The 26848-nt window shown below is 33.6% G+C and overlaps 1 protein-coding gene and 1 pseudogene across 1 annotated transcript; both read right to left on the reverse strand.

The window, feature by feature from the left end:
• Nucleotides 1–20494: 20494 nt before the first annotated feature.
• LOC111722167 lies at nucleotides 20495–20825 on the reverse strand (annotated as a pseudogene).
• A 516-nt stretch (nucleotides 20826–21341) lies between these two features.
• Nucleotides 21342–22435, reverse strand: LOC100947944 (olfactory receptor 14J1). The gene has a single exon (XM_003801870.3). It carries the CDS (start codon nucleotides 22382–22384, stop codon nucleotides 21413–21415), a length of 972 nt encoding a protein of 323 aa, XP_003801918.2. The 5' UTR covers nucleotides 22385–22435; the 3' UTR covers nucleotides 21342–21412.
• Between the last annotated feature and the right edge of the window lie 4413 nt (nucleotides 22436–26848).

A 26848-nucleotide genomic window follows, 5' to 3' on the forward strand; every position in this document is an offset into this window, starting at 1 on the left:
TATTATTTTATTTCTGTTACCTTGCCTCAGATATGTTTCAAGGAATGTTGACTCTTTTCTTTAAACTACAGGTCATATTCTAAATGGTTTATCTTGAAACGGACTATCATTGTAGATAGATTCACACAGAAAACAATATAATGGGATGGGGAAAAACATTTGACTTAAGGGATAGCAATGTTTCCACAACATTCTATGTCAATAACAAAATAAAAATACAAAGGTGAGAAGATACTGTGCTTGTTCTTAGCCAAAAGATGGAGAAGTAATACAAAGGTGAGAAGAAAAAGTGCAGAGAACTGTCTGTGCATGTATGTGTAAGGGAGAGAGAAAGAGAGACAGAAAGAAAGAGACAGAGAGAGAGGAGAGAGATAGGCAGATAGCTATCAGGATCTCAAATGGTACATATAATCAAGCTTAAATAGCAGAGGACTTTATATAATATCATTTTTCATATAAACCATCTCATGTAATCATTCATATAGGTAATCACTTTCAGTTCTCATGGAGAGTGCTTACATAGGCTATGATAGCTTAATGAAAAAGCAGTTGATTTGGAGCTAGAATATTTGAGTTTAGAGAAGACCCTGACCTTATCAGTATGTAACATTTCTTGAGTCTCTTTATCAACAAGATTTAAAAAAAAACAGGCAGGGTTGCCAAGAGAATTGCTTGAACCCAGGAGTTTCAGGTTGCTGTTAGCTGTGACTCCACAGCACTCTACCTAGGATGACAGAGTGAGGCTCTGCCTCAAAACAAAACAAAACAAAACAAAAGCTCCTGGAGAAATGAATATAGTATTATTTTTACCACTTAGAACAAGGTGGAGTTTATTTCATGCTGCACTGTGTAGAATGAGATGATCAAAAATTTCTTTGGTGAAATTTTCTTTGTTACCACAGGAAGAGTGAAATCTATGTTTTAAAATTTATTTTATTTAATAGTCCAATAGATGGGGTGAATCATTCTGATTTTCACTACAATATGATAAGTAGAGGAAGAAATGGGCAGGAAATTATCTATGACAAGAAGTGTTAAAATATATAATAAGAAAATGATTAATTCACTGTTGCATCTGTGTTACAACTAAAGAAGTTATCCTATGTGAACCAATTCCCTGGGATTCACACACAGAATCATAAAGGCGGGTATTTGAAGGTAGGGTAACTTTAATATAACTAAAAAGAAGGCTGTGTAGTCTAAATTCAGCTGCAGCAACTTTTAGGCCAAGGGCAAAAAAAAGAAGAGAAAAAGAAAGTAGGAACAAGGGATATACCTTCTAATAATTACCATTTATTGAGTGTTATTTGTGGTCAGGATATCTTAAGAGGTAGTATTCTAAGTATTTTGCACATATTAATTATAATTGTTATAATGGCTGTGCACATAAACTATATATGAGAAAACTGGGAATCAGAGGTAAAGTAATGTTAAGAGCCACTAAGGAATTCAGAAAAATTCAAAGAAAAAGAGTTGGAGTGCATTATTATTGTTACTATTATACTGGAGCGAGAAAGCAGAAGTAATTTGGAAAATGGACATAGCTAATATTTTGTGTAATTATCAGTCTTAACTTCTAATTATTTTTATCCATTAGTAATGAGTACATTTTCGTTCATTTTATTTTATTTATTTATTTATTTATTTTGAGACAGTGCCTCAAGCTGTCCCCCTGGGTAGAATGCTGTGGCATCACAGCTCACGGCAACCTTAACTCCTGGGCTCAAGTGAGTCTCCTGCCTCAGCCTCCTAAGTAGCTGGGACCACAGGTGCCCGCCACAATGCCTGGCTATTTTTTTTGGTTGCAGCCATCATCGTTGTTTGGCGGGCCCAGGCTGGATTTGAACCCACCACTTTAGGTGTATGTGGCTAGTGCCTTAGCCGCTTGAGCCACAGGCACCGAGCCATGTTCATTTTATTTTAATAAAAATATAATTAAAATTATGTACAACATTCACTTTATATTTTCTAAAAATGTGAAATTTTATGTAAATGAGGATAATATTTTTAGAACACACATCTTGAGTGCACAAAAACTGGTAATGAGTATTGACATTCTCTATTACAAAACATAGGACAAAAATAATAGAGTTTTCTGTCATTTTTTGCTTAATCCAGTTACAGAGATGCTAAAGAAAGATAAGGAAGTGGATATAAGAAACTTAACTCAAGAGACAGATTTCTGGGGAGACAGGAATGATTGGTTTCTAGCAGGAGTTTGTTTTGGAGATAAGGGGCTAGCATTGAGTGACAGTGTTATAGAAAACAGTCTAAGCATTGTACCTGACATCCCTCCTGACTGGGAGAGCGCTTGTAGTAATACTTTTTGGAAATTATTTTATATGTTAAATTTGCCTGATTGTTGACTACCTGTTTTCCAAGTTCAAGGCAGAACAGGTGGGAGTCCAGTCTTGTGAGACTGGTGGAGTCACACTGGAGTGGCATCTTATACTGCAAGTTGATGGAAGTTAATACCAGTGGTCATTGGGTGCAGAAACCTCCCTAGAGTTTTATTTCTCCTTTGTTTTTATGTACCCTAAGTCTAGATAATAAAAATTAAAGGAAACACCTCTGAAAAAAAGAGTAATGGCTACCTACTAAGAGATACTTAGCCAGGATTCCCCAAGGGTCTGAATACATGCTAAGAGGTGTTAAGTGGAGCATGACTAGACTCAAGTTTAGTGCAGGAACTCTCTGCCATGAGTTATGTAATCCCCACTCCCTAAAGTCATCAGGAAGAGGACAAAGTGTGGTGCAGCTCTTGGTTCTCCTCTCAAATATATGACTGATCAAAATAATTGATGCTTTTAGAGGAATATGAACTCACTGAAGAAAATATAAGAATATGGGTTGAATTATTTATAGACAATGAGGGAGAATTAATGGATTAGAAAATAAAATGACTCTATGGAAGAAGCCCAAGTGCCCATCGACCCAAAAATGGATCAATAAATTGTGTACAATATATGTACATCATGGAATATTATGCAGCCTTAAAGAAAGATGGAGACTTTACCTCTTTCATGTTTACATGGATGGAGCTGGAAGATATTGTTCTAAGAAAATATCTCAAGAATGGAAGAAAAAGTATCCAATGTACTAAGCCCTACTATGAAACTAATTTATAGCTTTCATATGAAAGCTATAACCCAATTATAGCACAAGAATATGGGGAAAGAGAGGAGAGGGGAGGGAAGTGGGGAGGATGGGTGGAGGGAGGGTAATTGGTGGGACCACACCTACGGTACGTCTTACAAGGGTACATGTGAAACTTACTAAATGCAGAATATAAATGTCTTAACACAGTAACTAAGAAAATGCCATGAAGGCTATGTTAACCAGTTTGATAAAAATATTTCAAATTGTATATAAAACCAGCACATTGTACCCCATGACTGCATTAATGTACACAGTAAAGATTTAATAAAAAAAATAATAAAATAACTTAATACTTATAAATATATTGAATGTGGGAAGAACATTGGTAATATAAGTCAAAACAAACATTTATAACTAAAAATTATTTAACAATAGTTTTTCCAGAAAATGTAACTGTTTAAGAAAGAACTCAATGTATGGATTCAACCAAGAAAACAAATAACTGACCTGGGAAATAATGTCCAAGATGCTCAGAAAGTTTTAGGAAAGAAATGAAAAGGTAAAAATTATAGAAGTTCTAAGAAGAGAAGGGAAAATAGGAGACTATATTTGAATAAATAATAACAGAATTCTTGGACTAGGAACTGTTCATGACACATTTCCTGAGAATAGCGTGTCAGGACATTCGGTTTGCAGGGTGTTTATTAGGGCATGCCTGGGGGATCAACACTGCAGGAGAGAGAAGGAAGCAGGACTGGGAGGTAACAAGCTGAGATCTGCTCACTAACAGCCTAAGCTGAGCCCACAGGAAGCTCTGGAGCTAGAATGGTGTTCAGACTTGTCTTGAGTTAGATTGCCTTGAGTTGGGCCTTTACAGTGGCATTGCCCAGGCATTATATGTAGGCAGTCCTGAGAAAGACTGTGGCCATGAGTGAGGCTACTCTGAAAAGGGAAGATAATCCTCAACTAGGTCTAAAAACTGAGGACTTTCTGCTAACACATCCCCAAGAGCTGGGGTGATATATCTTTCACGAAAATGATCTTGGAATGAATTCGTGGATGCTGTGGACCAATAGTAATCTGGACCAGTCCAGGGCCCCCACTCTAGGACAGAGAGCTCATTTGTGCAAGATATTACCTAAGAACACTACTGGCTTTCAGTGGATGATTGTAGCTCCAAATGTTTTATGAGAAAAATATTTTTATAAGTGATAGTGACCCAACTTTATCTTTTCTGTATTTACTATTTCTCCCTATATCTGTTTGTCAAATCAGGGGGAGAGATAGAGAATATAAATGAAAGCAAGAGTGAAAGAGGTTATAGTGTAATTTTAACAGGGAAATCTTAATGTAAAAAATTATCAACAATAACCGATATATTCATTAGTAAGAAAAAAGGACATGGATATAGGAATAGCTATGTAAAAAACACTCACTAACTACAGGACTTAAAGTACTCAAAGGGAAGTATGCCCCTGGGGCTGAGGTACAGCATCCAAGGTAGTTAGACCTGTGCTAGACCTAACTGACACAGACCCCCCAAGAAGCAGATTCTGAGATGGAGATTAGCATGTAGGTTGGTTATTAAAAAGTGCTTTCTGGGTAAAGTTTTTGTAGGGAAGAGAAGGAAGGAAAGAGCAGTATGAGGCAGAGGGAGAATTTGTATTGTGATATATCCCCAATGACTGCCCAATTGGAGTTTGGGAGTTAGAATGGCCCTGCAGAGTTTCCAAGAGTAGGGCTGACATGGGCAGGCCCTTATAGTCATTGGATGGGGATGGTCTGAGGAAGGAACATGACCTTGGCTAGGACACTCTTTGCAGGGAAGATAAATTAGTGAAGTGCCCATAAGTTTGTCATCATTTATAATATGAGGATGTGTATAACTCATACTTAACAACTTCGTTCCTGCACATACATCCAAGAGTTTTTATAATAGCATTTTATGCAATTGCTCCAAACCTGACAGAACATAAATGTTGCTCAATAACCTAATGGATAGTTTCTTTTTCATGTATTTGTCCAATGGGATATTATACAACACTGAAAATAAATTATAGCTACCAGTAACAAATTCAATAAAAATGCACAATATCATGTTGAGGTAAAGAAATGTAAGTAGAATAGGATAAATATACTAAGCCTTCATGTCATTTGTATAAATTTCAAAATAAGATAATACTAAATTATATATTTGTTGTATATGTTAATACATTTGAGTGTGTTAACAAAAAAAGTTGCTCTCTGGTCTTGATTTGATGATTTCTTAACATCTATTTTTAGGTTGATTGACATTTTCAAATTTATTAATTTTGTCTAGTGAATTTTTTTCCATAATGTACTTTCCAGTTCTAAAATTTCCATTTGATTCTTTTTTGTGGTTTTCATTATTTTGCAGATATTTCCCAATTGTTTATTTATTATGACCATATTTTCTTTTAAATATTTGAAGTTACTTATTAAAAGTAGTTTTTAATTACTTGTCTAATTCCAATAACTGGATCAATTCTGAGATGGCATCTATGAATTTCTATATACTTTCTTCCTGGTATGAGTCACATGGCTTTATTTTCAATACTTAGATCTTATTCTTTCTATTATGAATGTTACATTGTTGAGTATTTAGATTTTATTAGTTACTTTAGAGATAATTACATTTTTCTACAGCAATGAATTTAATGGTAGAGCAGATAGTTCATTTGGGCTTTTGTTTATTAAATCTTTGGTAGGGATAGAGTAGACCTACTTATAAAATATGGCTTTTCTGGAATGTCAGTGGAGGGTCCATGGTATTTATCAAGGTATCTACACTCTGCTTTGTTAGATCGCCTACATTCTCTAGCACTTATCATCTTCTGAAATCACCTTTACCTCACAGCTTTCCAATAGTTGTTTTCTGCCTGGTCATACAGTATCTCACCCTGGAATGCAATGCTTTGTATTTGTCCCCAAACTAAGGCAATCCATATGTATTTTAGTATTCCTTGTTTACACAGCTCTTTCACTGAACCTCCAACTACCACAGGAGCCACCAAATGTGGTTTCTGCCTTGCAAAGTGACTTCTGTGCCCTGCTTCAGGTTGCCTTTTGCATTATTGTCAAGAGTATGCCTTTTAGCAGAAAACAAGGCTTATCATGAGACTCACTGTGATGATGAATTTTATGTGTCAGCTTGGCTAGACTATTGTGACTAGTTGTTTGGTCAAACAGTTGTTTAGATGTTGTTGTGAAAGTGTTTTTTAACATTTATGATCAGTTGACTTTAAGTTAAGCAGATTACCCTCCATTGTGGGGGTTGGCCACATCCAATTAGTTGAAAAACTTAAGAGCAAAGGCTGAACTTTCCTGAAAAGAAGAAATTCTGTATCCAGACTGCAACATAGAAATTGGGCCAAATTTTTAGCCTTCAGAGGCAAGATTATAACATCAACTCTTACCTAAATCTCCAGGCTTCCAGATTGCACTATCTGTTTCAGACTTGCCAGCTTCACAATTAATTAATTGAACAAGACAGTTCTTTAAATAATATGCTCATGCATGGTCTCTCTCTCCCCAATATTTTATATTTATAAAATATATGATGTAATAATATATAAATAAAGTATCATTTAATATGCACTAATAACAATATATTAACATAACATGTATTATGTTAAAAATAATCCCATTCATTCTGTTTGTCTAGACAATCCTATGTTTTGTTCTCTTTCTAGGATTACTGCCCTGTCCTGTCTAGTGCTCCTTGTTGTCCAAATTCTGAAAATAGTGATCTCATTTACTTTTACATTGTTAACAGTAGAAGGATTAGTCTAGTTATTCCATTATGCTCTTATTTACTTTCAAATCTTTTCTACATAGCTACATGGCATTTATATCTCCTTTGATATATTTTGATAGATACTTTCTGTATCTTTTCTAACTCTCAATTATCTTTTTCATGGGTTTTACAATAGGCATGGGAAGAAGTGCAATCATTGTATACCTTTGTTGTATCACATTCTAGCAGATACTTTATTGTACATACTTTCAAGTATATACTTCATTGTATCACGATTTTCTAGTAGAGAATGCTCTCTGTGCCATCTGCATATTCCTATAGCACTTTCATTTTCATGCCCGTGCTTCCAGCATGTGTTCTTCCTAAGAACATCCTCTAATAGTTAGAATCTACTTTGCCTGACTGTAGGGCTTGGAAATGAACCCCCACTTCCACCCCAAACAGCCACCACCACCACTTAGCATTCCCCAGTCAATGATTCACAGTTGCTGCTGTACACTTACCTTTCTAGTCTCTTAAATATGGTAACTCTGAAACATGTTTTGCTTTGCCTTCTGAAATTTCTGTGCTTGGATTAAGCTCCTTTTCCCTTAGGAGTTAAATGCTCATTTTTGTACTTTCATTGGCTTCCTCCTTTGCCCTGTGCCACTTCCACAGACTCCTACAAGTTTTCCTGAGATTATCTCCCAACTCAACTATTTGCACTCAAATCCTGTTAGGATTTGCTTGCTTCTGGGAGAAACTAAACTGAATCAGAAAATAATAGTTTGTTTGGGTTCAGCTTTTAGAAAAAGACTGAGGGTTCCTAATAACAACACTTGAAATTTGGATAGATGACACACCAGGATGGGATCCAGTGAAGAACTGTGGCAGAACATTGACACAAACACAAGCTGTGAAATGTCTGCTTGGCTAAGAAATTGACAAACAGAAGAAAACAGGAAACTATTTGGACTTTGCTTTCCTTAATAAGAGAGATTAGCCTGGGTTAGCTGAAATACAACATGTAGAAGAGTAAATTTAAGACATCAATTTTGAACTCCAACTTTTCCCCAACCTCTCCTTAGCCACTGATGGCATTTCCCAGCCCTAAAATGAACAGGTTGTAAAACTAATTCTGCTTTTAATATGACCTTCTCTTCGTATCTTTATCTAATTCTAAGTTTTTCCAATTATTACCTATTTTTATTTTCCTCTTGAATTTTGAAACTTGTTGCCCCCAGCACCTAAATTCATTATACATGTAATCTCGATGTTGCCACAAGTATCTACTGAAATAGTTTAAATAAGATATTAAAAAATACATATCATACATAATTACTATAATAAAATGGATTTCAGCTAAGTAATAAAAAAAGGCAATTAATATATATTTAAGTGGGATGAACTCTGAGTTAGGAGTTGGGAAAATTGAACTGGGAAGCAGAGATGTTTTCCTTGGCCTCTTCTTTCTCTTCTTTGTTATTTTGTATTTAAGAAGCAAAGATTACAGGAGTGGGGAAAAACATGAAATCCAGGTTGCATGATCAGTATGAGGGAATATGGTGGTTCAGTAAGACCGCCACTCAGTCGTATGGTGTATGACTGTGATAGATACTTAAGTACAAAGTGAGTTTATATTTTCCACGGCAGCTGGAGGTTTTCACACTATGCGTTAGTTCTGATAGAATAAGGTAACTGCATATAATTAGTCATGATTATTCCATGGAAGTGTATGTAACTTTACAACAAGCATATTGTAAAATTTAACTTCAAACATTGAACATGTTAGAAATACATGAGATCATTGTTTGACTATAGTTAATCTTTTCTTTCTCCAGAGCCTGCTCAAGAAATGCTATATAACTAACTGTCAAACCTACTTTAATCTTATTCTAAACTGATCATTTAAATTGTCCTTACTGGAAACAACCAACTTCATATTTGGATAAAAATATTTAGTCTTGGGTGGTGCCTATGGCTCAACCAGCCCCATATGCCGGCGGTGGTGGGTTCAAACCCAGCCTTGGCCAAAAACCACAAAAAAAAAAAAAAAAAAATTTAGTCTTTCAGAAAGCTGTCCACTATTACATTTCTTTCTTCCTGCATTGAACTATGCCTTAATATTAAGTAAACAATGTGCTACCCTGTGCACATGAGAGACCTCAGTCTTTGAATACTTCCACCTTGGTTATTGATTTTCCAAAGAGAGATAAGAATAATTAAGCCAATAAACCGATTTATAAAACTGTCATTCGCTTCATGATTTCATTTTTCTTTCTTTTTTTATTCTTTTACAAATCCTTCTTTCACTGGTACAACTATATGGATATATATTACCCAAATAGATCAAAAATTGAGATAGCTTTTACATATTTAGCACTTAGCACATGACAAGTGCTATTCTGAGTGTTCATATGTGTTACATTTAACAAGCTTTGCAGCATTATGAGAAGTCACTGTGATTAGCCCTATTTCATAGTGAAGAAACTCAGGCAAAGACTGGGTAAGTAATCACGCAAGCAGAAAGTAGAGGAGCCAGCACTGAACCCTGCAATTCTAGATTAAGTCTGTGTTTTTAACCACCTTCATACTTCCTAGAGAAAAATAATTTATTTTCAGGATTAATAAAAAGCAAAATGTATTTAAAGATAATACCTCATGTCGGCACACACTTGTTTGCAGTAGAATATTCCTAGATGTCGGAAATAGATTCAATGTTTACGTATTTGTTTCATATATCAGAGTTTGACTTCTCTTAGTCTATATCATCTTATTCTATATCACCTAGAAGAAGGTGTGGCATAAGGATGATGCCAAATACATGATTTTATTTTATTTTATTTTATTTTATTTTATTTTATTTTATTTTTTTTTGAGACAGAGCCTCAAGCTGTCCCCCTGGGTAGAGTGCCGTGGCATTACAGCTCACAGCAACCTCCAACTCCTGGGCTCAAGCGAGTCTCCTGCCTCCGCCTCCCAAGTAGCTGGGACCACAGGCGCCCGCCACAACGCCCGGCTATTTTTTGGTTGCAGCCGTCATTGTTGTTTGGCGGGTCCGGGCTGGGGATTCGAACCCGCCACCTTAGGTGTACGTGGCTGGCGCCTTAGCCGGTTGAGCTATAGGCGCCGAGCCAAATACATGATTTTAAATGAGTCCTTGAATAATTTTTTGAATAAGAATTTTGTATTTGAAAGATAGGATATTCTGTTCATGAATTTAAAAATTGCTAATCTAGCTCTTTACTCCTAGAGTATAATAGAATTTATGTAGAAAAACATCAAGTAATCAGTTATTACACTTTGAATTATTTAGAAATTAAGAAAGTGGCTGGATTTAAGTTTGAACTGTAAAAATCAGTGTATTCCCTTTTAACAGTGGTACTTCTCAAGGCTTTTAGTTACAGCACACAGAATCAGTTCTAGCTGTAGTAAGCAGAAAATAAAATCGGTAAAGAATATCGGGTACTTTACAGAGTCTCTTGGAGGCTTTTAAAACCAAGTTTGGAAGAGAAGAGCCCAGGACCATGAAACTATCCTAGCAGAGACCACACCGCTGACACTGCTAGGCACAGACTGCCTGTTTTTCTGTTGGTGATGCCAAGGACCAGAATCCAGACTCCACTGCTGCAGTTTCCAAAGGTGGGAGGGGCTAGGAAAATGAACTTTCATTTTCTGACTTGGGAGGTAGATGGAGTAATGAGAGAATTCCCATAATTTATGATGCTGTTCAAAGAAGCTTTGTAGCTGCAATGCAGTCTCACACCAGTAGAAAGTGAGTTAGGTTCATATCAACCACACAGATGTAAAATTATGTAAGGCTTCTGAGAAATGTGTTACATTACTATTATAATTTATTATAGCAAAATTTTATTTGGAGAAAACAATAACACTTTTAGTTCTTATTTCTTTTATTTTAGTTTTTATTTATTTTATATAACAAACTATTTAATTTTACAGAGCACATTTCTCAGTTAGTTTAATACTTTTGAATGACTCAGTGATCTCAAGGACAAACATACTGTTCAATGAAATAAGTGAAAAAGTCCAAAAATGTATCTCTGAGGAAAATAGAAGATAATAAGAACATTCTGTAGACCAAAGAATGGCTCTTTTACCCAAATTATTACAGTAAACAATAATACACCATCATTGATCTATTTTAAACTATCATTTAAAAATATGTAAGTGTAGATTAACAATAAAGTGTAAGAATAGAAATAGAAATTGGTATTTTCTTTCTGTAACTTAGTGGGCTCATTCAAATAGGTCAATGTAAGAAATATTTCAGAAATTGTATTAAAATATTTAGTTGGTGTACAACTTAAAAGAGAAGTCCTAGTGATCTAAAACTTTATAAAAAGACACCTTAACCTGAATGATTTTCACAGTAAAGTTCAAAATTGTAAAGATATGGAATTAACCTAAGTGCCCATTAACTGAGAAGTAAATAAATAAAATGTGGTGCACACACACACAAACACACCACGGGGTACTACTCAGACATAAAAAGGAATGAAATCACGTCTTTTGGAGTAACTTGGATGGAATTGGAGACCATTATCCTAAGTATCTCAGGAATGGAAGAGCAAATATAACTTATAAGTGAGAACTAAATAAGGGATGTATATGATCATGAATTGGTGTAATGGAAATTGAAAACTAGGAAGGGGGTGAGGGATAAAAATCTACCAGTTGGATAGAAGATACATTATTCTGGGGACCAGTACATTGAAAGCCCTGACTTTGGCATTATACAATTCATCCATGTCACAAAAACAAACAAACAAACAAACAAAAACCTGTACCACTTAAATCTATTGAAATAAAATGAATTAAAATAAATTGAAAAAGAATTAACTTGACATCTGAGCTTCTCATTTCTATATTCTACTGTCTATATGGGTCACTATTTATATAAAAATGGGAAAATGAATATTAACTAAAAGTTTTAAACTTTTCTTTTGGTTGTCAAATATAAAAGCCTCTTTTATATTTAAATGTGAATCACAAGTTTAATCAAGAATATTACCAATATTCCATTTTCCCTCAATATCTTACACCATCTAATAGAAAGCAAGAGGAATTAGTAAAAAGGATATGCTTCTAACATGATTTCTCTCTTTTTGTCTTATTTCCCCCACCTTTTTCTTGAATGGATTAAATAATAAACAGCTATGTTATCTTTCCTTAATTTGGTTTCTAGTACATTAAATATTATACCAGGTGTGATGGCACACGCCTATAATCCTAGCACTCTGGGAGGCCAAGGCTGGCAAATCACTTGACCTCAGGCATTTGAGATCAGCCTGAGCAACAGTGAGATCCCATCCCTACGAAAATAGAAAAATTAGTTGGGCCTTATGGCTAAAGCTGCACCTGTAGTCCCAGCTGCTTAGGAAGCTGAGTTATGAAGATTGCTTGAGCCCAAAAGTTTGAGGTTGCTGTGACTATGATCAAGTCATGGTACTTAACTCCAGAGTGGCAGAGACTCTGTCTCAAAAAAAAAAAAAAAAAAAAAGTGTGATATGCCAAGTATACTCAAGAGATAATCAACAGACTGGGAAATAAAAAAAGAAAAAATTGAATAATTTTGAACATTCATCGTTATGAGACAGATGATATGCTTGAGTCTGCCATAAACTAGACATTTAATCCATAGAAGTATTTTTACCTTCTATTACTCAAGCATTTTAATCTACACTTTTTATAGGAAAACAATAAAGCTCAGAGAAGAGAACTTAAGTAAAAGAATTTAAATCCGAGTATGGAAGCCCTGGTCTTTGCAATTTGTATCACTCTCTTACATCTGAAATCTATAAATAGTAATGAAAAGTATCAAGAAGCATGGGGGGGAAAGCAGCAATTATACTGGCCGCATACCCAACCAAGTCTTTGTCTCTCTCAGCAATGACAGAGTTTATTTGAAGTATTTTGTGGTTGCTTGACTGAAGAACATAAGGTTCTCTCTGAGATTTTATAGAAGGTCTCTCTTTCTTATCAAAACTGGAAAACTTACCACAGCTGTTCTTGGTATACAGGTAGCCGTCAAAGCTGATTCCCAACTTCTAATTTTGTCATCTATAATAAGATAGGTTTTTTAACATGTTGTTTACCTTGAGAACCTAGGTTTGTTTTTCCTTTCCTTTTTTGTAATGAAAGTCGAACTATATGACAAACATATTTCATCTTCCTATTCCCCTAAGCTCAGGGCCTTTGAAATTTTTGCACAGAGAGGGAGTAGGAGTAGTACTCCTAGTACTCCTAGTACTAGTACTACTAGTAGGAGTAGGAGTAAAAATCCATAGTAAGCTATGGATTTTTGCTGTCCCTGGCTAATTAGCTCTCAAACTCTAGTCGACACATGAATCACCAGGAGAGAATGTTAAAACACACTGACCACAGCCCCACACTCAGGGATACTCTAGGTCTGAATTTGGATGCCTTAGGAGCTCCCAAGTGCAGCTGATGCTACTAGTCTGAGGGCCACACTTGGAGAACCACCACCCTTGCTAATTCATACATTTCTGAAAAAGAAAAACATTTAAACCTTTAAAAAATAAATTAATTAATTTCTATCTTCAGACCTCCTGAAAAACTAGGAGTTACTATTTATGTTAGGCATTTAAACCTATGTGTCAAAATCGGATTTTAAATATCTGTTTTGATCACACAGTATGATCTCTTACAATCCTAGAAACATAGACTTAAAGATTCTAAAATGAGTCTAGCAAACAAGCCCTGCAAATCTCATAGTTAGCCCAATCCATGAAAATGTATATTAAAGTCTTTACAACAACATTGTAAGTACTTAGAAATAAATGTTAGCTCATAATGGTGTCTGGTAATTAATGAGTTCTCTTGCCATCTTTCATACACGTTAGCATTTTTAGTAATAATAATATGATTATAAATGTTTTTGTGTTGCAAAAATTTCTCTGAAGCTATGTGGATATATCTTTATTATTTTTTAAAGGCTACCTAGTATGGTGCTCAGTTTCCAAATCACAAATTTTCAGGAACATTTTGTTAATTTCATTATTCAACAACTATTTATTGAATACTAGTCACTTTTCTAGTTTTTCATTATTGTAAGGAACATTAACCAATGATTTCTGTAATTAAATCATTATTGCATTTAAACAGGTATAAAGAGCTCTATTGAGTTTTTAAATTATAAATAATATAACAATAGTGTTAGCATATTCATCTTTATAAGAATTGCATTTTCTGCAGTTGGCTTTTTTCTTTTGCTTTCTCTCTTTCTCTCTCTCTCTCTTTTTTTTTTTTTTTTGTGGTTTTTTGGCCAGGGCTGGTTTGAATCCACCACCTCCAGTATATGGGGCAGGTGCCCTACTCCTTTGAGCCAGAGGTGCCACCCAGTTGGCTTTTTTCTTAAAATAAAGATAGGATTATTGAGTTTAAGCTTATTAAAATTTGTACGAGTTTTAATGTATGGGTTTTGTATGGGTTTTAATTCCTTTCTAAAATTATTTGTGAAATGTTGTATTGCTTCCATTATGGCTTTCCCAGATTCTAGACAACATGAGGAATTTATCATTTGTTTTTTCTGCTTAATGATAGAAGGAATATTGTATCATATGTAAGCGTGTAGCTACTAAAGTCAGATTGCCTGGGTTGAGTTCTAGTTCTACCATTTACTCTTTCTGAGATGATTTTGATTTATTACACCATAATTTTGCACCTATAAAATGAGCATATTGATAAAATTTTATTACACGAAATCTGAGAAATAGAAAAGAAGAAATACTTCTAATTGGGTTTATGAGGCCAGTGTAAACTTGATAACAAACTGATGTATACAAAAACCCCAAAGATATTATACACACACATGAAAAATAAGCTTAACCATCTCAATATATAGAAAAAAAGTTTATAAAATTTAACATCTAACGTGATAAAACCACTGAATTATTGAGCATATTCAGAAGAGAAGGGAATTTTTGATCTGATGAAGATATTCTACATAAGTGCTATATTTATATCACACATGAAGATAAAATATTTAAAATTACCACTGTGAGTTAAGAAATAAGACAAGAATGACCACTATCAATGTTTCTAATCAACAGTCCAAAAGAGCAAGAAAAATGATGAAGAAGAGATAAAGTTTGAGAACAGATGAAGTGGTTGTGTGCATAAAAATTTGAAAAAAAAACTATTGAAATTAATTAGTATATATAGAAAACTAAATAATAAAATATATAAGTCATAAAAACTTAAGTAGCATTAAAGGCTCGTAAATTTAGGGAGAAATATATTTAAATATTTGGAAAATCTTTAGGTTGAAAACTGTGGGTATCCCAAAGGTCACCATGCATACATGCATAGGGAAAATGGGAAATTGTTGCTAATGTACCTTAATTTACAAAATATTTATTACAAAATTTCACAATATATTACAAAATATTTCTTACATGTTGATTTATACATATAAACAACATTAAAACTATAAAAAATAATATGAGCTTGTTAATTTTCCTATGTATGACAACCTTGGGACACCCTGTATTATAAAAACCATTGCTGAAAAAATGTTAAAAATAAAAAATCAGAGAATATTACATTTTGATGAACTGGAAGTTTCAACAGTGTTAAAAAGTCAATTCTCTTTATTAAATTCATTGTGATTTCCATTAAAACTCAAGCAGTATTTGGCTTTGTGAAAATTGACAAAATGATTTTACAATTAATATCTACATGCCTAGGACCAAAAGCCACAATGACAAGAATAAGAACCAAGCTGAAGAATTTACACTACTGGATATCAACAGTTATAAAGCTATGATAACTAAATAGAACAATGGTATAGAATAGTGTATCAAGAATCACACTCTTGCCCAGCACGGAAGCTCATGCTTATAATCCCAACACTTTGGGAGTCTGAGGCAGGAGGATTACTTGAGCCAGGAACTGTGGTTATTGTGGGCTATGATTGTGCCATTGCCACTGCAGAGTGAAATCCTGTCTCAAAGAGAAAGTAAAAAAAAAAAAGAATCACACAATGGATATGCCATTACAATGTTGCAATGCAGTGGGGGAAAGAATGATTTTTCCAATAAACTGAGCTGATACAGTTAAATATCTATATGCAAAAGAATCACACTCTCTTACTTCATACCTCATGAAAAACAGTTTCAAGTGTATATAGCACTAAATGTGCAATGTGAAACAAAAAATTTTGCAAAGTTTAAAGTGTTGAAATGTTAGTATTTCTTTAAAGACATAGTAGAGAATCTGCATGACCATGAACTAAGCGAACACTGGTTTGTTCAGGATACAAATACACAAACCAGACAAACTAAATTATAATAATCGAGAACTTTTAAATTTGAAATATTTACTCACAATTTTAAAACGTTTTGATTGCCTTTACTTATTTTAAAAATCTAAAAAGAAATATTTATTGCTAGTCAATATTTATGATGAGTCTTATTTTAGTAATAAGGGAATGCAATTACCAGGGCAATGAGTCTATCAGAAAACATTTGAAAGTTAATGATTTAATTATTTGCCTAATGTGTGAGTTACTTTGGTGATAATTTATAGCCTTAAATACTTGTTTCACAAAAGAAAAATTCTAAATATCAGCAAGCTAAGTATCTAATGTGAAAATTTAGATATACAAATAGAAAAATTTCAAACTCAGTGGAAATAAGAAGTGATATTATATTACAATAACTGCAAAAATTACTAAAATAAAAAAACTAAGAATGATGGAGGGAACTTAATTGCCTAAAATATTACTAAAATACAATTTTTAGACAAAAAATTTAGAAAAGGTGTTAATTGATAACATTACGAAAGAAAAAGGACCCCAATTTCAGGTAACTATGAAATTTAAGACAATAAATAAATAGATTATGGAACTTTATGTCAATCTGTTTGAAAAATTAGTTAACACAACTTAGTAAGACTAAAGAAGAAGTAAAAAATATGTTAGCTTCCTTACTGTTACTGACACATTCTAAGAATGCTTACACATGTGGACTTTGCACTCTTTTCTCTGCTGGGAATGACTGTCTTCAAATGTCCAGTGGATTAATTGTTCATTTAAGCTTTCCTTTTACACATGGTACTATTAGTGAAGACCTCACTACGTAAAATAATTTGTTTCATGCATTATCTCACTTGACCTGCTTTCTTTAATATAGTGGGAATAGTAACATCAAACTATGTTGGTAATGCACACATAGGTTGAGATGGATTCGCTTCTACTACAGCTATTAGCTTGTCATTATTCACCTTGACCTCAGGTTGCCCATGTAGCTCATTTTCAAGATTAAAATCACAAAACAGAATTTCTCAAACCATCGATTTACTGTGCATTGATTAGCCACATCCATCCCAAATATTTCATTGATATTTTAAGCTGTCTGCTGTGCATTGGTTCCACAATGAAACTCATATTAAAAATAACATAAATAACATAAATTTTTGACTTATTCATGATTTCACAAAAATTGCTCTAAAAAAATTTGAAAGATAAGCCAAAACTCGTGTTTGAAAAAAAGAAAATAAGAAATGTCAAGTGAAATGTCAAAAAGATATCAACTGTCAATCTTAGTACTTAAGGAACTGGACATTCTTATTTAATAACCTAATAGCATAGTATATGTTTACATGTTTATTTATTAGTGGTTTTTTCCACCACAGACTATACTTCATAAATATGAGGACTTTATATAATCTGTCATTTCTGGGTTTTCAATTGAAGTTCCAGTAAATTTACTTGAAGAATAATGAATGAAATAATTAAAACTGTGTAATCTCAGAAGATATAGAAAAGAACATTACATGCAAATCAGTATATACTTATGATGAAAAGCTTTGCAAATTTGAAATAGGAAGGGACTTCTTTAACTCAATAAAGAGTCCCAGGGTAGACTGACGTATCAGTGGGCTCAATGAACCATGCCTCCAGTGTTCACGCTTGTTTCACAATTAATCTAGATTTGGCCATTTGATAAGTTTGACTAATGTGACATATTCAAGCTGTTGATGCAAATGTGGAATAACTGAGACTCTCATACACTGCTGGTGCATTTTATCTGTGGAATATAATATGAAACAACTGCTTTAGCAATCAGTGTAATAGTTTCCTTTTTTCTCTTTTTTTTCTGTTTCAGTTCCAAGCTAATTTTCTGTAATAGTTTCTTTAAAAAATTAACAAACTGTGCCATATAAATCTAGCTATCCCACTACTAAGTTTTTATTTCCTCCAAGTCAAAACATGTGTCTACAAGAAAACTAGTATACAAACATTCTTAAAAGTTTTATTTAAAACAATTCCACACTGGAACAACTTATGTACATGGACCAGTGATTGAATAAACAAAATGTAGTACATTTATATAAGGAGATACAACTCAGCAAAAACAACAACAAAAAAACCCAACAAACCCAACCACATAAATCATCTCAAGTCCTTAAGAAGCTTGACACCAAAGAATACACATGATTTCACTTATATAAAATTCTAGAAAATGTAAACTAATATACAGGTATAATAACAAAAAGCAGATGAGTGATTTCTTGAGGCAAAGAGCAGAGGAAGGAAAATCTATAAACACAACAATATTTCACAGTAATGGAAATGTTCTGAATCTTGATTGTGGGAGGTGTTTTAATGGGTGAGTACAATTGTTAACATCCACTAAGGTATGCATTCTGAATGGATGCGATATCCTTTATGTAGGTTTTTCATAATAAAGTTGGTAAAAAATGCATTTGGAAAAACACTCAAGGTGTATTGCATTCAAAATAGAAGTATTATATTCCAAATAAAAGGTTTGTGAGAATCAGTAATGAGACTCTTTGTCTGGACTCAGCATTGGAGATGAAAGATACAATCAATAATACTGATTGATTAGATATGGAAGTGGAGGAAAAATTCAAGAATCTATCTTGAATAATTTGGTGAACAGAAGAGTTGTTTATTGAGATGATGAAATTGGAAATGAGCAAATGTGTGAAAAAAGGTGAATTAGAGAAACTGCCAATGATAACCTGATTTTGGGTAGGCGTGGCCTCCTAATTCTCATCTGTTAATATCAGTAAACATTTTCCTTTTTTGCTACTTAGCAATTTCTTGGTGGCTTACCTTGATTGAATAAGGACATTCTTTATAAATAGTGCATTATATTAATCCATGGTGTTTATGAGGCTCTTGGAATATTTTCTTTCTTAAGAAAATCTAGCTCACAATGATCTCAAATAAATAAGAAATTCTCCAATGTCAATTTCTTTTATATAGTACCATTTCTTCTCTTTCCTTTAAGAATTTTTAAATGCCCTCTGTGCAAGGAAATACATTCCATGCAATTAAATTTTAGTATTAATACATTATATGGAAGATTCTCTGTTTTAGAGAAAATAAGTCAGAAGATCAATGGGCACTCAGGGAAATGCAAGGATATATTGAACACATGTAGGAGATGGGAGAAGGACAAAGAGGCAACTACTACTAAGAATGTATCCTAAGGAATTGATCATATACATGTCCTGATATGTACATAGACTAAGATGCTCATCAAAGTATTGTTTAGAATAATGACTACGATAAGGGAAAACTTTTAAATATGGGATGAGTTGAATATAGTACACAAACATTAAAATTTTATGTAGTTATATGTGAGCATCATTATGACATTTCATAACAAAAGATCTTATCAGTAATTATGTACAGTGAGATTTCAATGTATTTACAATATGATATCTACACATACATACACAAGAATGGAAAAATATCTAGAAATACATTTTATCTAGTACACTTTCAATAGTAATAGATTTGTGGTTTACATTTAAATTTTACTTTAGTTAGTTATTTTGAAATTTTCTGCAAATAATTTATGCAAATAATATAGTATTTAAATAATATATTCTTTTGGAAATGGCACCTATAGATAAAAAGAAATAATCATTTACTAAGTTCCAAGCCTGCAAAATATAAGGGTAATCATTTTTGTTATTCATTCCAATTTCATATTAGAAGAAACAAAATGCATAACTTTCAAAAATAAACAAACAAAAACTTACTCATACATATGATTGCATGTGTAATAGATATTACAACTATTAATCTAAATAAGCTGTATAGAAACACCACCCAAATTACTCAGCAATTGCTCATTTCTACTGTCGTTAGAATATGTACTTTAATTTACTTCGAAATTGAGGGGAGTAGTCCAGTTTTCCACTCTTGTAAATTTGGGGTCCTTGGAGAAATTTGTAGCACAACCTTAAAGTAAATTAGACATTCAGATTCACAAAATTGTGACTCAATAGTTTATACATTCATAGGTCTTATCTCTTCATGTGCAACTCATCTTTATTCTGTTCTATGGAACTAGAGGCATCCTCTGCTTAATGCTGTAAAAAATTTTTATTGAACTCTTGTACAGATCAAAAGAATAAATGAATATAAACATCTCCAATAATGGATAAGCACACAACTGATGACTATTTCGCTAATAGATTATAGTAGCACATGCTTATGTCTATAGGTGTGATGAGAGAGAGAGAGATTAACAAAGCATTTGCAATGAGTAAAAGTAAATAAATGACTTTTGAGTTAGGCAAATACTAATTTGTCTTTTTTTGGGGGGGGGTTCACTATTTATTTATGTCATACATTCCACATCGTGATTCTATCCAGAAATTCTTTGAAACGATGCCATCAGCCTCGGCCAATCAAATAATAGAATCATCTGATTCACCCATCCTGCGAATGGCCCCACAGATAGCATAGATTTTAAACTAGTGATTAAATCTAATGGTAGATTGTCAACCTCAGCCACGTTCCTCTGGATGTATGCGTGGTCCTTAGCAGCGATGATGCGGTTGCTGGCGGAGCATTTCTGCTGCACGTGTAGGTCCACGAACTCGCCAGCGTCGTTCTGCATGTCAAGGCCGGACCTGTTGCCACGGGGACGCGTGAAGGCAGAGAAAGCGCAAATACCAATTTGAATCACAGTTTTCCCACTATTCATTGGAGAGAGCTAAGAAAAATTAATTAATCATTCTTAAATTTAGTGTCCCCGTTAGCAAAATGAAGACAATATGGCATAACCAGAGGAGTTGTTTCCATGAGTTAAAGAAAAATGTGCATAAAGCATTTGAAATTAGGGATTGAATACATTATTATAATAACTATTATAATACTTAATATGGATAGGGAAACTAAGAGGTTCTCTGGAAATCCCATACATGCACTATAGATATACTATCATATTAACACAGTTTCATCTGATTGTAGTCTATAATCTATTCGTTAACTAATTTTAAATAATATAAGCCAGACCTCAAACTAATTGCCATTCTCTTTCATTTCAAAGAAATTCCTAAAAGATGTCTTAAAATAACACTTGGAGGAGGAAAAGAAAGCCAATAATTTTAGTATAATTTCTTAAATTTTAAAGAATGATATTTGAGAACAGTATATAGAATATACAAGTTGGAATAGAGTTCTGGGAAGAGATCAGATTCATTCCTTTTCCAATTTAAGCATAATATTTTTATTTGTATAGCTCCTTAGAGTTTAAACACAGCTTTGAAATACATCTTTCTCTGAGCAAATTCTTCTTTTGACAGCACTTTCCTCAGTGCTGCCTTCATGGCATCATTCTGCAAGCTATAGATGACTGGATTGAGTGTTGGAGGTATCACTGTATAAAATATGGAAAACATGAGGTCCATAGCTGATGGAGAATCAGAAGGAGGTCTTAGAAACTCAAAGCCTGCAGCTGAGAGGAAAAATGTGACTACAAATAGGTGTGGTAGGCAGGTGGAGAAGACCTTAGTGCGGCCCTCAGCTGATGGAATTCTCAGCACTGTGGAGAAGATGTGAATGTAGGAGAACACAATGGAGATCAAACAGGCAAAGGCTGTTGAGGTTGTAAATGCAGCCACTGCAATCTCATTCATGAATTCTTTAGAACAAGCTAGTTTCAGCATCTGAGGAATATCACAAAAGAATTGGTAAATGACTCTCTCCCCACAGAGAGGTATAGAGAAGTTAACAGCTGTGTGCATGAGCCCAGACAGGCCTCCAGCAATCCACACAGCTATCACTGCACGCCTACAAGCACTGGGATCCATGATGGTCTCATATTGCAGTGGTCGACAGATGGCTGCATACCGGTCATAAGACATCACAGTAAGTATGGCCACTTCTGATGAGGCCAGAGCTATGAAGAAGAAAACCTGAAGAATGCACTGAGTCAGGGAAATATAACCATTGTTCATAAGTGAGTTTGCAATGGACTGGGGGACTGTAATGGAGATGAAGCAGAGGTCCAGAAGAGAGAGGTGCTTTAAGAAGTAATACATAGGGGAATGGAGACGAAGGTCCAAGGTAATGATGGTGATAATGAGGAGGTTGCCTGTCAAGGCAAGCATGTATGTTACCAAAAACAGAAGTGCATGTAAAATCTGAAGTTTACGCTCATCAGAAAACCCCATGAGAAGAAATCCACTCACTGAGGTCAAGTTGGCCGTAGTCATTCTGAAGATACCAAGTGTGAATTTCTGTTTGGGAAACCAAAGAACAGAAAGCGAAAACAGCATGATACTTAATTAATATATCTGTATGTAAGGTAACTTAGTGTCCTTAGCATGGAGTTTCTGGAAACAAGTTGAATTTGTCTCCATTGTGAAATTCAATTCGGAAAAATTTTTAGTATTATTCATAAATAGAATCACCAAATGTAATCAACAAATCATAAATTTTTCTTGAGCAGATTTTGGGTTATCAAAGAGGGAGAAATTGATGGAAATGACAAAATCTTTACCTCCACAATGTACCAGAAGTACTATATATTATATATAGTCTAATACCTTAGTATTACAACGATGTACCATAACTTCTTTCGTTAACCATCTAAAATGAATGGATCTAAGAATAGCCCCCAGGTAAATCTAGAATAGATGTTAGCTCAAAGAACAGTCATACTTCTTGCCTTTGAATGGTCCTAACATTTAAGGAAGATTACATTTGGTTGGAATGAACTTCCCATTCTTGAAGAGTGAAATATGTCTCAAAATTGTAGTGTGTAGACGGCATGAGTGTAGATGGCTCTGTTATCAGGCATTGAATCTTGAGCTTTGGAATTGGAAGATCTTACGACTGATGGACAGTGCTTTGTCTTCAGAGAATACCTTTAATTTTCAAAATCCTTAGGACAACTTGGGGTTGGACATCAATCAAACTCATTTGAACAAATAATGAGATTTTCTAAAGTGTTAAGTGCTAGGCATAATGTTAGGTGGTGAAGTATATGCCTTCCAGGAATTATCTTTCATTGTGACTTCTACAATGAAAAAAAAAATTGATTTTTCCCCTAGGATTTGAAATACATTAGATAGTGGAAGCCCATTTCTTAAAATAACCGATTAACCAAACAAACAAAACATCAATGCCATTTACAATACAATTGTTAGGAAGGTTGGATGATATTACTTTTTCTATTTTATTTTAAATGTGTATTGTTGTAGAATAACAAAGAATCATTGTTTGTATCAGAATCACTCTGTTAATTGATTTTTTAAAAAATCTGTGGATTTGTTGATAGGCCCATCAGTGTCATTTTAACTTTCTTATGCTTAAATACTATTCCTTCACCATCTCTGCTCATTTTTCCACCCTTAAGAATGGTATCTAACTTATAGGCAATAAATAATATTTATTTAACTGAGCATCTATCTACACAATTGACTTTAATTCTATATAGACAAAAATTCAGTTATAAAGTTACATGAATTACTACATCAGATAGTGTGGGTTGTCACACTTATTAGTCTTTAAACCACAGGAAAAGGTGAAAAATCACTTAAATAAAGCTAGAAATCTTTCTAATTTTGCTGTAATTTATTTTCAGAACTCACTGAAATTAATTTTTAGGAATTATGCTTTTCCACAAGAAATACTCTTAGGGCTATCAAGGACCTTAGACTGTCACCTGTGTTCTGTCCCCTGCTTCAATTAGTGTGGCAGCAAGAATTAGAGGAAGATAGGAGTTCTTTTCTTTAAGGAGGTTCTGTAGGCTTTTTGCTCCTTTAATTGTCCTATTCCTCCCTCAAATATGACTTAATCCCCACTGCTGTCACCCCTAATGCCTTAACTTGTTCTAACCACTGTGTAGTAAGTAGCTTTGGAAATTAAAGTAAAAGATGAATGTATTAAAGCAGTTGACTTATGTTTTAGAATTTGTTGTCCATGACTTGAAAATCAAAAGCATCCTCTATTACTGCCCACTTCTGTACACATTCTTAGTGTAACCTAAGAATGCTCTCCATATTTTAACCTCTACATTGAGGTTTTTCCATAAGAGGAAGGAGGAGGAAAACCACAAGGAAAAACTTCAGTGCACACTCCTACATATTCTGCTCTCAACAATTCTCATCAATCTATTTTAATTTTTGAATGGATGTTATTTGAATATATATTCTTATATCAGATTATTAGTTGAAAAATTTGATTATCTTAATTTCACTATTTATAAATTGCATTGAATAATGCATCAATACAATGTATCACTTCTCAAATAGGAAGTAAGGGAACCATCAATACAATGTATCACTTCTCAGATAGGAAGTAAGGGAACCATGATCTGTGAAGACAAGTTTAGGATTAAGAAAGATATTGTGAGAACGTATAAAACTTGCATTCAAGCCTTTCAACTCATATGTGCATTAAATATTTTATTTTATAATAAAAATGTTACTATAAAATACACCTTTTATAAAATATAAACACTTTTATTTAAAATAAATAAAATAAACATTTATTTGGTGGCGAGTGGAGTGGTTTCTTTCAGTGTTATTTATTACCCCCAAATATTTTTTCTGTCTTCACTAACCACTTACATGAAAATTTTATTTTGTCTTGAAAAATATTTCTAAAATTTGTCTGTCTAATATGTTGAAACCCTGTATGTTTTGGAAAGTATAAGTTGACTTTCAATAAGTCAACTCTTCTAATTAATTGTGGAAGCTACTGTGTAAATTTGGCATCCTAAATCTCCACTGCTTTCCTGCTATTTCCTTGGAGGTGGCATTGCTAGGCATTTAAATGAGAAAATGTAGGTAATTAGGTATTAAGTCCCTCAATTTTCTACCTATATACAAAGGAAATTATCTCTTCAATTCTTTAATTTCACCCACTCCTGAGTTTTCGAAGACAGAGAGAAGTGTTTTTTTTTTTTTCCAAATCAGTGACTCAGCTATGCTCAGCCTTGCTATCTTAATGGCTAGTTGAAACAGTACACTCTCTTCTTTCTCCCCCCTCACAGATACATACATCCAAACAACACACACACACACACACACACACAGAGGACATGGGATTATACATAATCTATGTCTAATAAGGTTGGTTTATTGAGATTACTTTTAGTAAACCAATCATATTTTATCACCATGCTCTATGTGTGTGTGTGTGTTTCATATCATACTATTCCTTTTATCTGGAATTCTTCCCACTAGACTCCCTCTTCATTTGCTGGGCAAATATTTAATTATCTTTCAATGCAGTTACATTGTTTCTTTTCAATTGAAATTCTCCTGATTTAACTATCAACCCAAGTAGAATTGGGGACTCTTTGAAGCCCAGATTGCCTCAATTGAGATTTCTTATAATTTATTGTACTCATTTGCATAAGTTTCCTATCCTATTTAAACTATTCTTAATTGGGGAGTGGGAAATAATATATCTTCATTAGAATTGTACCTATGACAATTCACACAGTCACTGGCAATAAACTCTATAAATGTTGGATAAACTCCATAAAATCTTGAGAAGTTTCACTTACCTTGGTTGATCTCAGTCAGCAGAAACAAATTAGAGACTGAGAATCTTTGTTCTAGGCCAAGTCTGTGAAATTTTCATGTGACGAAGGACTGAGAAGCTTTCATACAAGATTGAACAGGGAGCATAGACCCAGGGACATTTAAATTTCCTATTAAGTCAGTGATACCTGAAATGAAGCCAGTGATGCCCAGGCACTAGGGACCAAACCTCTTCAGCAAAGTTGGTGTGTAAGGTAAACACTATGAGTTCAAAGCAGGGGACTTCATAGAGTTTTCCCTCAAGGAATTGCCTCAGTGGAAAGTAGTTAATTGTTATTTTGGGTTAACTGAATCTTATGGTCTATACATTCCAGGTAGGGAAAAATGAATAGTGTAGATAATTTGCTTTCTGTAGTATAAATTTAAAGTTGTTTTTTCTGGTAAAAACTATTTTTAACTGATTAACATTTTCAGTTTGACTGGTCACCATGAAATTATGCATTCTTTCATGGGTCTTAAGTTATAAAAGGAGTATTTTGTAATTATTTATTTATATAAACACATATGCAATAAGAGAATCAAAGAATTATAGACTTAAATCAATACTTAAAGATTGAATCATTCTCTAAGCATTACATCTTTTCTAAAATTCTGAAAGTTTTAATTCAGCCTCCATTTTAACAATCCCCTAGATGAATAGTTTTCATCCAAAGTGAATGAAATCAGCTTGTAAGTACCACTATCTGATATAACTAATAACCACTGTTATTCTTAGGTTGGTTCTAGATAAATTTAAATTAACTTTCAATCAATAACCATTTTTAATATTTTAAAATGTAAGTCATTGAGCTTTCTAGTAATTGGAAGGAATGACATCTAGCTACTTTTGATTGTGAACACAACCATTTGTCTACAACATTTTTTAACATTTAATTCTGAAGTGACTAATTCAATTTTGGCCTGATAAGAAGAGTAGGGTAGAATAATGGCCATCAGTTAAAATGTTATGTGAAGGCTTTTTAAAAAATGTTTATTCTGATGATCTTTGGCTGCTTTTAGCCAAAGAGAAAAATACACACCTCTTCAGTTTTGATTAGACCTTATACATGAAAGACATTTTGTTCAATTTTATCTTATTTGAACTATGCTACAATTTTCAAATATAATTTTCATATGCAAGTG

This window comes from Otolemur garnettii, unplaced genomic scaffold, assembly GCF_000181295.1.
Source record: "Otolemur garnettii isolate 467f Iridium unplaced genomic scaffold, OtoGar3 scaffold00223, whole genome shotgun sequence".
Lineage (NCBI taxonomy): Eukaryota > Metazoa > Chordata > Mammalia > Primates > Galagidae > Otolemur > Otolemur garnettii.